The sequence below is a fragment of the Muntiacus reevesi genome, chromosome 3 (assembly GCF_963930625.1).
Source record: "Muntiacus reevesi chromosome 3, mMunRee1.1, whole genome shotgun sequence".
NCBI lineage: Eukaryota > Metazoa > Chordata > Mammalia > Artiodactyla > Cervidae > Muntiacus > Muntiacus reevesi.
Genome location: NC_089251.1, coordinates 35,215,297 through 35,231,636, shown reverse-complemented (window position 1 = coordinate 35,231,636; position 16,340 = coordinate 35,215,297). Strand labels below are relative to the sequence as shown.

General features: G+C 40.2%; 1 protein-coding gene across 1 annotated transcript in view; it reads left to right on the top strand.

The window, feature by feature from the left end:
• The first annotated feature begins 501 nt into the window (after positions 1–501).
• Positions 502–16,340, top strand: part of ALK (ALK receptor tyrosine kinase) — a 704,322-nt gene continuing 688,483 nt past the window's right edge. Inside the window, exon 1 of the mRNA XM_065928786.1 lies at positions 502–1,186. Within this exon, the coding sequence (XP_065784858.1) occupies positions 502–1,186 (685 nt within the window). The remainder of the gene's footprint in view (positions 1,187–16,340) is intronic.

Here is a 16,340-nt window from a genome sequence, read left to right as displayed (position 1 = left end):
AGCTCAGGAGGCGGCTAGGACACCAAATACCAGCTCGGAGCCACTGTTCCCGGCACAAAAGTTGCAGAGGGTTAGAGGCCGCTCAAGAGTGGACAGACCACAGCTCAGGCCGCGAGGGGCAGGAGAGGACGGTACCTAATTGCCGTCTCCCGTCAACCATAGTAGTCTCTCTCATTCCAAAGCTCGGCGATCAACGGGCGGGGGCGCGGCATTCTGCACGGCGCGCGAGAGGCATAGGGTCCCAGCTGCTGAGCCCTTCGCGCTTCAGGGTCTCTTGACACGCCCCTGAGCTTCCAGCCCCGTTTTATTGAGATTCCTGCTCTCCTCCTTGCAGTTGGAGGAAAGGAAATCTAGTGCACGGACAGTCCCCCGAGATTTGGTGGAAGGAGCCTGTCAGGACCAACGACTGTTAGGAACCCCTTCTCATCTGAGGGGCAGCGGAGGGTGAGGTTGGATCCCGGGGAATCGAAGCTCTAGCATAAACAGTCACCCTTTGGCGGGATGGGAGCCATAAGGCTTCTGTGGCTGCTGCTATTGCTGCTGCTTTCAACGGCAGCTTCAGGCTCCGGGACTGGGATCGAGACCGGCCAGCGCGTGGGCTCTCCGGCCACGGGGCCGGCCCTGCAGCCCCGGGAGCCGCTTAGCTACTCGCGCCTGCAGAGGAAGAGCCTGGCTGTGGACTTTGTCGTGCCCTCGCTTTTTCGCGTCTACGCTCGGGACCTGCTGCTGCCACCGCCGTCCCCCTCGGAGCCGAGGGCTGGCCGGCTGGAGGCGCGAGGTTCGCTGGCTCTAGATTGCGCCCCACTGCTTAGGCTGGTGGGGCCACCACCCGGGGTCTCGTGGACAGCAGGCGCCAGCTCTCCCACCCCGGCTCAAGCCCGGACGCTGTCCAGGGTGCTGAAGGGAGGCTCGATTCGCAAGCTTCGGCGAGCCAAGCAGCTGGTGCTGGAGCTTGGAGAGGAGGCGATCCTTGAAGGCTGTGTCGGGCCTCCAGAGGAGGCGACTGCGGGGCTGCTTCAGTTCAATCTCACTGAGCTGTTCAGTTGGTGGATTCGACACGGCGAAGGGCGGCTGAGGATCCGCTTGATGCCGGAGAAGAAGGTGTCGGAAGTGGGCAGAGAGGGAAGACTGTCCGCCGCGATCCGCGCCTCCCAGCCCCGCCTTCTCTTCCAGATCGTTGGGACCGGTGAGCAGCTCCCGCCTGAGTGGTTCGGGATTTGTTGTTTTTTTCTTTCTTTTTTTTTTTTTTACACACATCAATTTGCAACCACTGTCAACTAACCCCGATTTCCAAAACCTCAGCCCTTTTTCCTCCCTCAAATCTTCTTCCCCAGTTATACTATATTTTCTCCATAAACGCAGTCACCCCTCAAGGGACTGTCCCTTCTTTCTCAGCGACCAAGTCGGGGGTGGGGGGGGGGCGAGTTTCCTGTTCTTGGTAGAATGACTGTTTCTACTGACAGACACGAGGTTGCAGCCAAGATCGGATGTCTTTTATTTGTGGCTCCTAAGACAGTTGAAATCCCTCTATTACTTCTGCATTCTGAGAGCTTAGTTCTAGATCTCAACTGTTACCTTTCTTCCTTTCCCTTTGTTACTCTTCCTGGCCTCCACAAATTTGGGGAATGTGATACACTTTCTCAGGGAATATAGAACTCCTTATTATTGAATTCCACCCAGCTATCCTCTTCAAATGTTGACTCACCTAGGAATGGCCTCTTCTTCATTAATTCATTCTGCTCTCCACCTAGCCCCAGTTCCTGTCCACTTACAGACTCTTGTTCTTCCTCTCAGATGTATTGGAAGAGACCCAGAGGAACTAAGAGACAGGCAACAGGGTAATGGAGGGAGTTGTGGAGAGAGGGAGCAAAGTAGCCAAGATTGTTTTCCTTTAGGGGAGTCACTCTGAAGCCGGGAAGAGGCAGTAGTTGATTTCCCTTTCTCTCCCTGCCCCCAGTTCCTTCCCTCCAGTTCTTAGCTTGAGTATCTGTGGTAGCAGATCTGAATGCCTGTTTCTGAAAGGCCCATTTCTCTGCAGATCTCGCTGCTGGAGACTCCTGAAATGAGGCTTATATTTCATTTACTCTCATTTTCTTCCCACATTCACTGAGTTGGGGTTATGTATTTAGGCACTTACTTCTAACTCTTCTCATAATATCCTTTGACTGGGAAAACTAGGTGGTTTTGAATGGATGTTTCTTTTGTAAGACCATTGGGGAGAGGCTTGTGAATAAAATATAAAATGTAAATGAATGAGAAAGCACAGAAGAGAAAGCATGCCTTTTAAATGCCTACACTAATTTCATTGAGTAAAACCTGGCGTCTTTTCTATCATTCCCGTTGTCAGAAATAAATGAAATTCTCATGCTTCACTGGTTACTAATGCCTCTGTATTAATTGGATGGAAAGCATTGAAAAAAAGCCTATTATAGAGCTACAAGTATCTTCCATGTTTGTCCCAACACACACACACACACACACACACACACGCACGCACGCACACACTCCCACGTATACCCAGTAGTCTCATGCAGGGATATTCTAAAGCTGAGGTTTCTCAGTCATTGCAGAAAAAATATACCTGTATGTGGTCCCCTTGGAAAACAGAGTTTGGATGCATGTTTCAGCATTAGCGCTAGTGGTATTGGCACCTAAAATGACCCCTTTATGTTCAGTGTTGGAATTTATACTAACCTGTGGCAAGAGACAGGATCTGATGAATTTGATAGTGCTTTCTGTGAACTGAGATAGAGATCAATACTGTTGTCTCACCACAGATACTTTTGTAAAGAACAGCTGTGCTTTAATGTTGTCTTGGCTTCCATGGTTTATACATGCAACATTCTCTTTTAGTGCCTAATGTTTGTGTAATGGATATAAAAATTACTTCTCTGGGAATGCAGATTTTCTCCGACTTAAATGTCTCTGAGCATTTCTGAAACTTTCCTATCATTTCTTGTTATATAGGCAGGCCCTAGCAGTCTATATGCTGTTGATATAGGCAAAGGGGTCCTTTCTATAGTTCTGAACTTACCTACTATAAACAAGCAGGTTGCTTGAAGTTATCACTGGTGCCTCTGGAGAGTCACACGCTTAATGCTTTTGAAGAATATACTCCAGTCAAGCATTAGATGAGGAGTTGGAGCTGCTGAGTGAGGGAGTTTCATGTAGAGATTAGTGTGCTCTAGGAGCTGCTCTGCTACTGGCTGTAGGGAAGCACAGTGAACATCCCAAATCCTCCCTCAGCAACACAGTTCATTTGGCAGCAGGACGAAGCCCTTATGCATCATTTGACACATCTAGCAATGCTAGTTTTAGAAAGAGCCAGGATTCTGCCATTAAAAGCCTAGAAATTTTAGCCAAGCATTTTTCAGCAGTATTGGGATCAAATGATTATTGATGGGATCAAATAAGACACTAAGTGTAACTGAATGAGCTCCCCATGACCTCCAGAGAGACAGACAGCTTATTGAAAAGCACTTCAGGCCTTGTGGTGATCACACTTGGAACAGGCTGGACTCTCCTGCTCTGAGACATATGCTGTCTGCAGTTAGGCAGCTGGCCATGCAGGACTAGCTTCTCGCCTTATCACTGCTTCCCCAGCCTCATTTTGATAGTCTCTACTGCAGACTTCCTGTGGAGGGACTAGGCACACCCTTCTGTATAATGTTTAATGTTTGGGGCAACATATATTATTGTGGTTTCATTCATTTTCTTGTATCAAAATTGAAGTTTAGGTTCTCACACTTGGAACAATCAGTCACACTTGGACTAGTTTTGCTACTTATCTTGTTTGAGGAAATGGATTTATTCTTTTTATATAGACCCTGACTTACAGAAAAGGTGTTTAACTCTTCTGTGTCATAGGATCTTCAATTAAGTGAAGGGAAGATAGGCATAGCTCAGTAAATTTCTCCCTGTTTCTGCCCAAGTAACTGATGGTCTAATCCAGAGGGGAATGGTCTTGCTGATGGGGCTGTCTGTGGGGAAGGAAGTAGAGAGGATGGGTCTTCTGCCAACCCTTGTTTTGAGGGGCCTGGGATAGCCCATTTGTCTCAGACTAAAGGTAGGGTACTAAACCTGAGCAGACCGTGACTAGCAATCTGGTAAAAAATGGAAAAGCACCTAGTTAGAACAAAGCAATACCTCCATATCACTTGCAGTTTGGGCTATCTGAGAGAACAAAAGGATGTCTGAGAGACTTTATAATGCATGACATATTAATGGTGTTTCTTTGAGGGTTATTGTGAATTCATAAATGGGCTCAACATGTGAAAAGTCTGAAGTAGTTCCCCAGAACACCCATTCATTGAAAAGAGGTACAGAGAGTTACTGGGGCTATACAAATGATGTACACTATCTTGGGTCAGCCCAAACCTCAAAAATGGTGTCTGCCTGGAGGCTACCACGTTGCCCATAGCTCTGCTTTGTAACCTGTTGTGTAAACATCTTGACATCTTGCTTCTGCCATCCTCCAGGCAGAAGCCTAGAGGATGACAATCTGTGGGATAGGAGGAGTTGTTTCACTGTTAATACCTGTCTTCTCATTCCAGGAAAGGGGATATATGACTTGGGACTTTATATGTACTGTGGAAAAGCCTAAGCAATTTAGAGTAGGTATATACAATGCAATATTCCTGACCCTTGAACTCACATATCTATTAGTCCCTTCCTATTTCATTTCTGGAAAGGGCAGAGAGAGGGAAGGAAGATAGAGAGTAAATTGGAGCTCCCAGAAGGGATATCAGTTATTGGAGGTGAATTGGGAGAGTTGGAGTTAGTCCAGAGAAGAGCCAAGAGCTGATTTAAGAGTTGAAGGGACTGATTTATGACAAAAGACGAAAAAAATTAAATATATATGGCTTGGCTAAGTGGTGATGAAGGGAAAGCCATGGTAACAATCCACAAATCCCTGAAGAGGGAGAGTGGCAGTGAAGGGGAAGAGTTATTTAGCGTGGCCCACAGAAGTAATAGGATGAGACTCGCAGAAGGAAACTTCAGGTTAGATATCAGGGAAACCTTATTTTCTGAAATTGATATTCCTCTGACTATGGAATGGAATTCCAAAGGAGCAAAAGAGTAAGGTGAGATGTGGGTCAGACAAGCCACAGCATTCATAATTAATCAGTTCTATATTTTCAAATGTTGAGAAGCTGCAGAAGACGGGAGAGCTGGGATGGAGAACAGCATCAGCAGTTGGGTTTTTTGGGATGCAGTTCTGGAGAGCCTCTGGATTTTGATGTTACCAGGGGGAAGAGAAAATAATTGCATATGTATCTTTGAAGTTTGTGGGACGTGCTTACAAGAACATTGTTGGTATCTTGAAAACACTATTTTGAAATTAATGAGTTTATTCTTCTTTGTCCCTAGATTAAACAGAGTGTTCTCTGGGGTTTTTGTATATTCAGTAGGGGGAGCCACACTCACCCAGCACTGTGCATTGAAGATATATTTATTAATGTGTGTGGCATCAAGTCATTGGGCAAGACAAAAGGTACTTGGATCTTGAGAAGATGAGATCAGTTCTAGATTTGGTGAACTCTTACTGGCTACTGAAAACCCTTTGAAATGCTGAGAATATGTACAGCTATTTGAAAAATGAGCTTCTTCTAAATCCTATTGATCCTCTCACAAATTTACAAAAGAGAAAGAAGGTTCATGAAAGGTTTTATGTGGAAGGTGGGAGGAGAGTAGTATCATTAATAAAAATGAAAGCATTTATAAGGCAGTTTGTCTGCAGAAGGTGAAGAGGGACTGGCCTGCGGGTAGGAGAAAAGAAGGAGAGTTGTGTGAGCAAAAGTTGTAGCCTATTGCCACTCTCAGGATTACTGCCTGACAACACTCCATAGAAATTTGCCCAGCCTGATTTGGAAAGGACATTTTGCTTTTTAAAATAATCATTATTAATATCCTATTACAGTTGTATGGGACTTTATAATTTATAAATCATTTTAACATTTGTTGTTTTTACCAATCATACATTAGGAAGGGCAAATATTTGCTTTATTTTGTAAGTAGAGTAATTGGAATCCAGAAGTTTGATAACATTGTTTCAAGGTCATTTAGGTAGAAAGTTTTAGACCTGGAAACTTTCATTTATATGTTGAAAGGTTATGACTTGCTAGAGGATGTGTTAGAATACTGACTGGGACCACATATCCTGCCTTCAAATCAGAGCTCTTTCCACTAAGGGAATCATCTCAGGTGCATACTATAAATAACCAAAACATGTAAATAGACAAAAAGCTTTACATTATCTTTTTCAGAAGGTCATATAATAAATATTTGGTGGGCAATAGCCATGACTTGGAAACATTTCTTAAAATCTTTAAGGCCTGGTTTGATCATTTGAAAATGGTTATAGTAAATAGTTCCTATCTCAAGATTGTGTCCCGAATATTAAATTAGGTGATGCATGTAAATCTTAGGGCTTTCCTGATGGCTCAGTTGGTAAAGAATCTGCCTACAGTGTGGGAGACCTGGGTTCAATCCCTGGATTGGGAAGATCCCCTGGAGGAGGGCATGGCAACCCACTCCAGTATTCTTATCTGAAGAATCCCCATGAACAAGCAGGCTGCAGTCCATGGGGTCTTAAAGAATCAGACATGACTGAGCGACTAAGCACAGCACATGTAACAGCACATGTAACTCTTAACCCTAAACCTGAAACATCATAAACTGCTCCATCAATATAAACAGCTATATTTTTTCCTAGAAGCAGCAGCACTCCAGCCTCTGGTTGTGCAGGTTGTGCACTCTGCAATTACAAGGCTTCCATATACATTTTAGCCTATTTGAATGGTGCCATCTGGAGTTGGGCAGTCCTCATGTGTGGCAATATGTGGCAGCCCTGGCAACAACTGTGATACTGTGTGTTCCCCATACAACTAACTTCTAACTCCTAAGAGATGAGAAGTGAGATCCAGAGGAAATGATGAGTGACCAGGATGAGTTTCTATTGTTCCATCACGGAAGACCTGTCTTTGCCAGAAATGTAGATGAAAAGAGGTGTTGAGGTGTGGCATTTACTTTATTCCTATCAACTATTATTCTCTTATAGGCCTTTTAACCTTGGATTCAGTCCAGAGAACCAAGTGGCATATTTACAATCCAGTTCTTTTATTTTCTATAGAAATAAACAAAGTCTTAACTTTGTGAAAGTAAGGAAACTAATGCTGAGAAAGAAAAAGATGGAGGCATTACAGAGCAGTAGTTTTCAAATAGTGGATCTTCCCTCAGAATGATCTGTGTAGTCCAGGCCTTACCATGTCCATAGACATGCTGGATCACTGACCTCTGGCAACTCCTTTATTGTAATTAGCTGGAGCTGTGCCCTTCCCGTACATTTCTAGCCTCATCATTCATTGTCAGATTTGTACTGTGCTTAGTCGCTCAGTCATGTCCGACTCTTTTTGACCCCATGAGCTGTAGCCCTCCAGGCACCTCTGTCCATGGGGATTCTCCAGGCAAGAATACTGGAGTGGGTTTCTATGCCTTCCTCCAGGGGATTTTCCAACCCAGGGATCAAGCCCAGGTCTCCCACATTGCAGATGAATTCTTTATCATCTGAGCCACCAGGGAAGCCCCACTGGTGCAAAGTCCTAAGTGGTTAATAGACCTGAGCCCATGAAAAGCAATTAAATCTTTGAAATTCCATGGAGACACATAGCCCAGGGACTTGAATGGGAGGCTGTCTTAAGAAAGTACCTTAACCTAAAATAAGTTGTTAAGCATCCACACTGCATCTTATAGATGGCGTTTTTTGTGAGCCGTAGTTGAGCTGCTGCCTCCAAAAGATGCACATGGATATCATCTCTGCTTGAGAGTAGATGAACATGAGTATTGGTGAGGATGGTTATAGGTCCGGGGGTCATGTAGAGAGAATAGCAAATAGCTAGTAAGGAACCCTGGGAATGCCTTCTTTCTTAGAGCCATTGCCTTGTCCTCCAATCTAGGGTATGGCCAGTGTTTCTTAACCTAGTGATTACCTGGGTTCTTTCACACAGTCAAGGTGTGACATTGAAGCAGTTCAAAGCAAGTGTTGGCCTGATGGTGAGATAGTAAGGGGGTGAGAGGTATCCCATATATTTTTGGGTGAGCAAGATTTCTCAGAATAGCTTTATTTTTTCTTCAGGAAATATTATGATTAATTTTCCAGTAGGACTGTTCATAGCTTAGGTCCTTTCCCAGGGAAGTTTATCAAATCCATTTGGTAATATAACATAGACATTCCAGAAAGTGGGAAGCCCAAGAACATGTCAGAAAGAAAGCTCCTTTGAGGCAGATACACCTAACCACATTGTTAATTAAGAGACTTTGTTCCTCGACTCATCCCTTTCTGGCTAAGTGACAGCAGGTACATGAAGAGGTAGGCGGTCTGAATTCCCTTGAGTAAGGGAAGGCTAAAGGGTAGGTATGAAAAAAAGTATGAAAGTAAAACAAAGGAAATCTAGGCAAGCTTAAAGGAAATCAAGCAAATAACCAAAGGAAATCAAAAGGAAAATTTAAACCATTGGTTATGGTTTTTTCTCTCACTTATATTTTATTCAGTTTTCATCAGAATATGGATTTGTGAACTTGGGCATGGGTGGAACTTCTTTGTAGATCTTTTTTACATTCTCAGCCCACATAGTTAAAATAAATATTTTTTTGGTGAACAGAACACTGGGTTAGGAGCTAGGAGGCCTAGATTCTTTTATGATATTAGCCTTCATTGGATTTGAAATCTTGTGCAATCCCTTAAACACCTTGAGCCTCTGGGTTTTGTTTTCCTAAAGGAGATAACACAGATCTTGTCTTGACTACCTCACAGAGTTGTTGTGAGCATTGTATGAGATAACCTATGTGGAAGCCTTACTCTGGCTTATTCAGAAATAAATATGTAAGGCAGTAGAAAAATGAATATGTAAGAATCATGACAGGTGCTAAGATTCTGCTTCATCCATGAATACTTTCCCCAGCCTTTGGCATTCAGAGCAGCTATGCAACATCCCAGACTTTGAGGCAGGCCGTAAGTTTCAGTTAACAGCTCAGAAACATTGAAAAGTGTTTGTAAAGCCCCTCTCCAAGGTTCCTAAAGTGAGATTGTTTCATTGAAATCAGTTTGCTCAATTTCAGACTTTTCTGGAAATGTATCTCTGGTAGTGGGACATAGGTCCTGTGTTTTAGCATCAGAAAATGATTTGTTTTTTAATTGAAGGATGACAAATAAGGTGGATTGAGTATATTGATCTTGTGTACAGCGTGATGATAATTCACATGTACAGCATCCATATTATCGTCACCCAGATGAAGATGCAAAACATTTCTAGCATCCCCAGAAAGTTCCCTCCTGTCCTTTGGCAGTCTGTATTCAACCCCTAACCAAGATAACCATCCTTATAATCCATATCATCAATTAGTTTTGCCTATTTTTGAATTTCATGTAGATGGAATCATATAGTATATATTATTTTGTGTCTGAGTTTTCTTACTCAGCATTATTTGTGTAGGATTCATCAGTCATTTTGTGCACCAACATTCATTCTTTCTTTTTCTTAATTTGCTGTGCTGTATTCCTTTATATGGATATAACTCCATTCATTTATACATTTTCTTATCGAGGAACTGGACTTCTATAAAGTCAAAAGTAAAAGGTCCTGTTCTAAATAGTGGGTGGTGGTTGTTGTTCAGTTGCTCAGTCATGTCCAACTCGTTGTGATACCATGGACTGCAGCACACCAGGCTTCCCTGTCCTTCACTATTTCCCAGAGTTTGCTCAAACTCATGTCCATTGAGTTGATCCCCTTCTCCTCATGCCCTCAATCTTTCCAGGCACCAAGGTCTTTTCCAATGTCTTGGGTCTTTGCATCAGGTGGCCAAAGTATTGGAGCTTCAGCTTAGCATCAGTCCTTCCAGTGAATATTCAGAGTTGATTTCCTTTAGGATTGACTGATTTGATCTCCTTGCAGTCCAAGGGACTCTCAAGAGTCTTTGCCAGGACCACAGTTCGAAAGTATCAATTCTTCGGTGCTCAGCCTTCTTTATGGTTCAGCTGTCATCCATACATGACTTTGGATAAACCATAGTAGAATAAGTAAAAGATCTGTGATTGAAGCCCTCCTATACCATTTATTGCCCAAAGCTACTTATTTTCTTCTTTGAATTTTGGCTTTTCTTATTTGTAAAGTGAGAAAAATAATACCCATCTCCTGAGTTACAGTGAGAATAGGATAAGGCATATAATAAGTTCTGACACACAGTTGGTATTCAACAAGTATTAGTTTTTTTCCCCAGTTCTTGATTGCATTTCTTCCATTGGTGGCCAGAATGGATGCTTCAAACGCTTCCTAAAGCAGGGAAAGCGAGCCCTATTACAAGTGAGGTCATTAACTCAGAGGGAAAAGTAGCAACCAAGGACTATGAACACAGAACATGTAATAACTCTTCATAATTTCATTTTAAATAAAATAAGTTAAATAAAACATAAATATTTCTTGCACTCAGTCTTAAATTTAACAAAATATTCAAGTAATAAATCAAAATTTCAAAACTCTTTGGTCTTATATTCAAGTCAGTTAAAGAAGAGAGAAAGAGTTTAGAAGTGACAGAAAAAGTGGACAGAAGCACAACTATATTTATATCAAGAGAGATAAAAATGAGAATGACAGAGATAAAACTGGGAAAACAGAGGAATGTATAAGAAGAGGTAACCCAGGAAAATAGAAGGTAGGGGTTATTTTCTAGATATGGAGATGCACAGATACAGTAAAAGAAACTGAAAGCGTGACAGAAAGAGAATGGGGTAGGGGGAGGAAAGGAGGTGAGCAGGAACACTTGATTATTTTTGGCCTGGAAGGATTATTTTTGACCTGGTGTCTGAACTTATGACCAGCATTATATAATGGTTATCTTCAATTTTATTGAAGTAGAATTCACATACAATAAAATGCACCTATTTTAAGTGTTTTGTTTGATAAATGTGTACACCTGTGTAACCACCTTCCTAATTAGTATACAGAACATTCCTGTCAACCCCTGAGGGTCTTCCTTGACCTTTTGCAATGAACCCTATACTTCCTGCTCTAGGCAATATCTGATTTGATTTCTATTGCAATAGATTTGTCTGTTCTGTGGATGAAAACACAGTATAGTCTTTTGTATCTGACTTCTTTCACTTAGAATTCTAATGCTTTTAAGATTTTTTTGTGTAGTTGGTGTGTATTATAATAGTAATTTGTTTCTTTTTATTCATCTCATTGTATGAACATACAGTTGATTCTTGAACAACTTGAGTTTGAACTTAGAGGGGGTCCACTTATGTGTGGATTTGTTCAACAATAAATATTACACAGTCCACAGGTGGTTGAATCCACTGGTGTGGAACAGCCGGTATGGAGGAATTAAACCCTGTATTGGAAGGGCCAAATATAAATTATATGCAAATTATCAACTGCAAGGAGGATAGGTGTCCCTAACTTCTGCATTATTTAAGGGTCAACAATTTTTTTATCCATTCATCTGTTCATGGACATTTAGACTGTTTCCAGTTTGGGTCTCTCATGACTAAAGCTGTTATGAACATTGTGTGTATAATTCACTTTGTGGACATATGTTATTAATTCTCTTAAATCCCTTATAGAATTGTTGGATTGTGTGGTGAATGCATGTTTAGTATTTTTAGAAATTGAGAAAACGTTTTCCCAAGGTATATGTACCGTATTTTGCTCCCGTCAGTAATGTATGAGAGTTCTACTTGCTCCATCCACATCCCTCAAAATATTTGGCACTGCCAGTGTGTTGTGGCATCTCATTGTGGTTCTAATTTGTATTTCTAGGTGTTGGCTATCTAACATTGCATAGGAAATCACCCCAAAGTTAGTGGTTCAAAATAATGATAAATAAGTATCTTCTATAGTTCCTATGAGTTAGGGATTTGGGAACAGTTGACTTGGTGATTTTTGCGTGGAATCTCTCATGAGCTATCAGCTAAAACGGCAGGCATCCTAAAGCTTGACTGCGGCTGCAGGATTTACTTACAAGGTGCTTTACTCACATGACCGGCTATCTGATGCTGGCTACTGGTGGGGTCTCTGTTCTTCGCCAAGTGGTCCTCTCCACAGGCCTATTGGAACATCCTTGTGTCCTGGTGTCTGGCTTCCCTCAGACTGATCGTCTATTGAGATGATCATGTGGTTTTTCTTCTTCTTTGGTAAATGTGAACTACACTATTTAACTTCCAAATGTTGAATTTGCTTTAAGTTCCCTGGATAAATCCCACATGGTTATGACTTATCATACTTTTTACATATTGTTGGATCTGCTTCCTAATACCTGGTGAGAATTTCTTCATGTTCATGAAGGTTATTGGTATAGTTTTCTTTCACTATCTTTGACAGGCTTTAGGGTCTAGGTAATCCTGGGATCATAAAATGAGTTGGGAAGTGCTCCCTCTTCTTCTGTTTTTCCTGGAAGAGAATTGTAGGTTTTTCTTTCTTGAATTATTTTTTGTAGAATTCGGTACTGATGCCATCTTAGCGTGGTGTAGTCTTTGCTGGAGGGTTTTTAAATACTAAATATATTTATTTAATACTAATTAGAGGATTATTCAGATTATCTGTTTACTTTTTAGTGAATTTTAGTCATTTGTATCCTTAAAGAAATTGGTTCATCTAATTTGTTGAATTAATATAACTTAGGTTGTTCATAATATTCCCTTATTTATCTTTAATCTTTGTAGGCTCAGATGCCCTTTCTTTTATTCTTGATGATGGTAATTTGCATCATCTTTCTTTTTTCTTTTTCATCATTCTGGGTAGAGAATACCAATTTACCAATTTCATTGAATTTTAAAGAAATGACCCTGTGATATTGATTTCTTTTGTTATTTTTCTTATTTAAATTTCACTGATTTCTGCTCTCATTTGTCTTTCTTTCGTTTTGTTTGCCTTGGGTTTAATTTGCTCTAATTGTTTCTAATTTCTTAAGATCACTGATTAGAGATTTTTTGCCCTCTATTTCAAATATAACCATGTAATGTTAAAATGTCCCCCTAATAATTACTTAAGCTGCATTGTACAAATTTCATTCTATTGCAATGAAACTTCATTTACATTCAATTAAAAATATTTTCTAGTTCTTTAACCTGTAGTTATATTTATTTCTGAATACTTGGAGGATTTTCAAGATATCTCTCACTGATTCTAGTTCAATTCTGAAATTGTCTGAGAACATACTTAGTTTGATCTCAGTTATTTAAAGTTTGTTAAGGTTTGTTTTATAGCTCCTATCTTGCTGAATGTTCCATGTATACTTGCAAAAACATATTTTCTGTTATTGTTAGGTGGAATGTTCAGTCAACATCAATTAGGTCAATTTGGTTAACAGTGTTGTTTGGTTTTTTATATCCTTGATTTTCTCTCTGTTATGTATATTGCCAATAGAGGAGTGCTAAAGTCTCCAGGTTTTTGTTTGCCTCTTTCTCCTTTCAGTTCTATCATGTTTTGCTTCTCTATCTGATGCTCTTGTTATTAGGTGCCTGCATATTTAGGATTGGTATATATTCATGATAATTTGACTCTTTGTTATGTAATGTCTCTTTTTATCTCTGATGGTATTCATATTTTGAATTTTACTTTGATATTAATATAGCCATCAGCTTTCTTTTGATTAGTATTTGCATGGTATATCTGTTCTGTTCTTTTACTTTTTTTTTTAATCAGCCATAGGTATACATATATCCCCTCCCTTTTGAACCTCCCTCCCATCTCCCTCCCATCCTACCCCTCTAGGTTGATACAGAGCCCTTGTTTGAGATTCCTGAGACATACAGCAAATTCCCACTGGCTATCTATTTTACATATGGTAATTAAGTTTCCATGTTACTCTTTCCATACATCTCACCCTCTCCTCCCCTCTCCTCATGTCCATAAGTCTATTCTCTATGTCTGTTTCTCCATTGTTGCCCTATCAGTAAATTCTTCAGTACCAATTTTCTAGATTCTGTATATATGTGTTAGAATATGGTATTTATCTTTCTCCTTCTGACTCACTACACTCTGTATAATAGGTTCTAGGTTCATCCACCTCATTAGAACTGACTCAAATGTGTTCCTTTTTATGGGTGAGTAATATTCCATCATGTATATAGACCACAACTTCTGTATCCATTCATCTGTCGATGGACATCTAGGTTGCTTCTGTGTTCTAGCTTATTGTAAATAGTGCTTCAGTGAACAATGGGATAAATGTGTCTCTTTCAATTTTGGTTTCCTCAGGGTATATGCCTAGGAGTGGGATTGCTGGGTCATATGGTGGTTTTATTCCTAGTTTTTTAAGGAATCTCCATAACATCTTCCATAGTGGCTGTATCAATTTACATCCCACCAACAGTGCAAGAGTGTTCCCTTTTCTCCACACCCTTTCCAGCATTTATTGTTTGTAGACTTTTTGATGAGGGCTATTTTGACTGGTGTGAGGTGATATCTCATTGTAGTTTTGATTTGCATTTCTCTAATAATGAGCAATGTTTATCTTTTTACTTTTTTTTGTTCTTTTACTTTTAATCTATGTATTTTTTTAAATTGAATTTCTTGTAGAAGACATATTGTTGGATTTTATGTGTCTTTTTAAAATTTAGTCTCATAGTGTCTATCATTTACTTGGTGTGTTATGTTTGATATGGTTGGATTTGGTCTACCATTTGTTATTATTATTTTCTCTTTCTATTTTTTGTTCTTCTGTTATCCCTTTCCTGGCACCTTTTGAGTTATTTGAATATTTTTTAGTTTTAATTTTTATCTTCATTACATCTTTTTATATTATTATTTTAGTGTTTGTTCTTGGGACTTTATTTATGTATGGGCTTTCACAGTTTATTTTGAGTTGACATTTTAGTACTTCAAGTAAAATATAGATGGCTTACAACTATGTGTAAGGCTTCCCTGATAACTCAGTCAGTAAAGAATCCACCTGTAATGCAGGAGACCCCAGTTTGATTCCTGGGTGGAGAAGATCAGCTGGAGAAGGAATAGGCTACTCACTCCAGTATTCTTGGGCTTCCCTTGTGGCTCAACTGGTAAAGAATCCGCCTGCAAATGTGGGTAACCTGGGTTTGATCCCTGGGTGGGGAAGATCAAAATCCTCTGGAGAAAGGAAAGACTACCCACTCCAGTATTCTGGTCCGGAGAATTTCATGGACTGTCACAGAGAGTTAGATATGACTGAGCGACTTTCACTTTCTACAACTATATATGTCCTTTTATCCTCTCCCTTTAGTGTTACAGTTGTCATCTATGTTTTATCTACATAACTTAGAATCCTGCTAGACAGCAGTTTTAATTTTTTCTTTCAGCAGTTATTTTATTTTTTTATTTTTTTCATTAATTTTTATTAGTTGGAGGCTAATTATTTTACAGTATTATAGTGGTTTTTGCCATACATTGATATGAATCAATCATGGATTTATATGTGTTCCCCATCCTGATCCCCCCTCCCGCCTCCCTCCCCATCCGATCCCTCTGGGTCTTCCCAGTGCGCCAGCCCTGAGTACTTGTCTCGTGCATCCAACCTGGGCTGGTGGTCTGTTTCACCCTTGATAGTATACTTGTTTCAATGCTATTCTCTCAGAACATCCCACCCTCGCCTTCTCCCACAGAGTCCCAAAGTCTGTTCTGTACATCTCAGCAGTTATTTTAAATAAGAGGAGAAAACTAGTCCTTTATATTTACTCAGATATGTAGTATTTCTCTTGTTTTCCCATCTTTATTAAAATTCCAATTTTCCCTATTTTATCATTTTCTATCATCCTAAAAAGCTCCCTTTTGCGTTTCTTTTAGAGCAGGTCTTCTGGTGACAAATTCTCTTAGTTTTTCCCTTATCTGAGTGTCCTTATTCCATCTTCATGAATAAAGAGTATTTTTACTGGGCACAGAATTCTGAGTGGACAGTTTTTTGGTTTTTTTCGGCTCTTCAAGAATGATGTTCTTCTCTCCTTCACAGTTTCTGGTGAGAATTCTGTCATTAAATTGTTCTCCCTTATATGTAGCTATTTTTAAGATTTTTCTTTGGTCTTTGGTTTTCAGAAGTTTGATTATGATGAATCTATGCATGAAATTTTATTTGATTCTGTCCTCTCTGCAATTTGTTGAGATTCTTATGTAAGTTTATGTCTTTCATGACATTTGAGGAGTTTTCAGCCATTATTTCCTTATTTTTTCCCTTGCACCATTATCTTTCTTCTCCTCTCTGGTACTGTAATTGAACAGCTATTTGACCTTTTGATACTGTCTCACATGCTTCTGAGTCTCTGCTTAGTTCATTTTTTAATTTTTTTTCTTTTAATTCTGCAGATTGGACAGTTT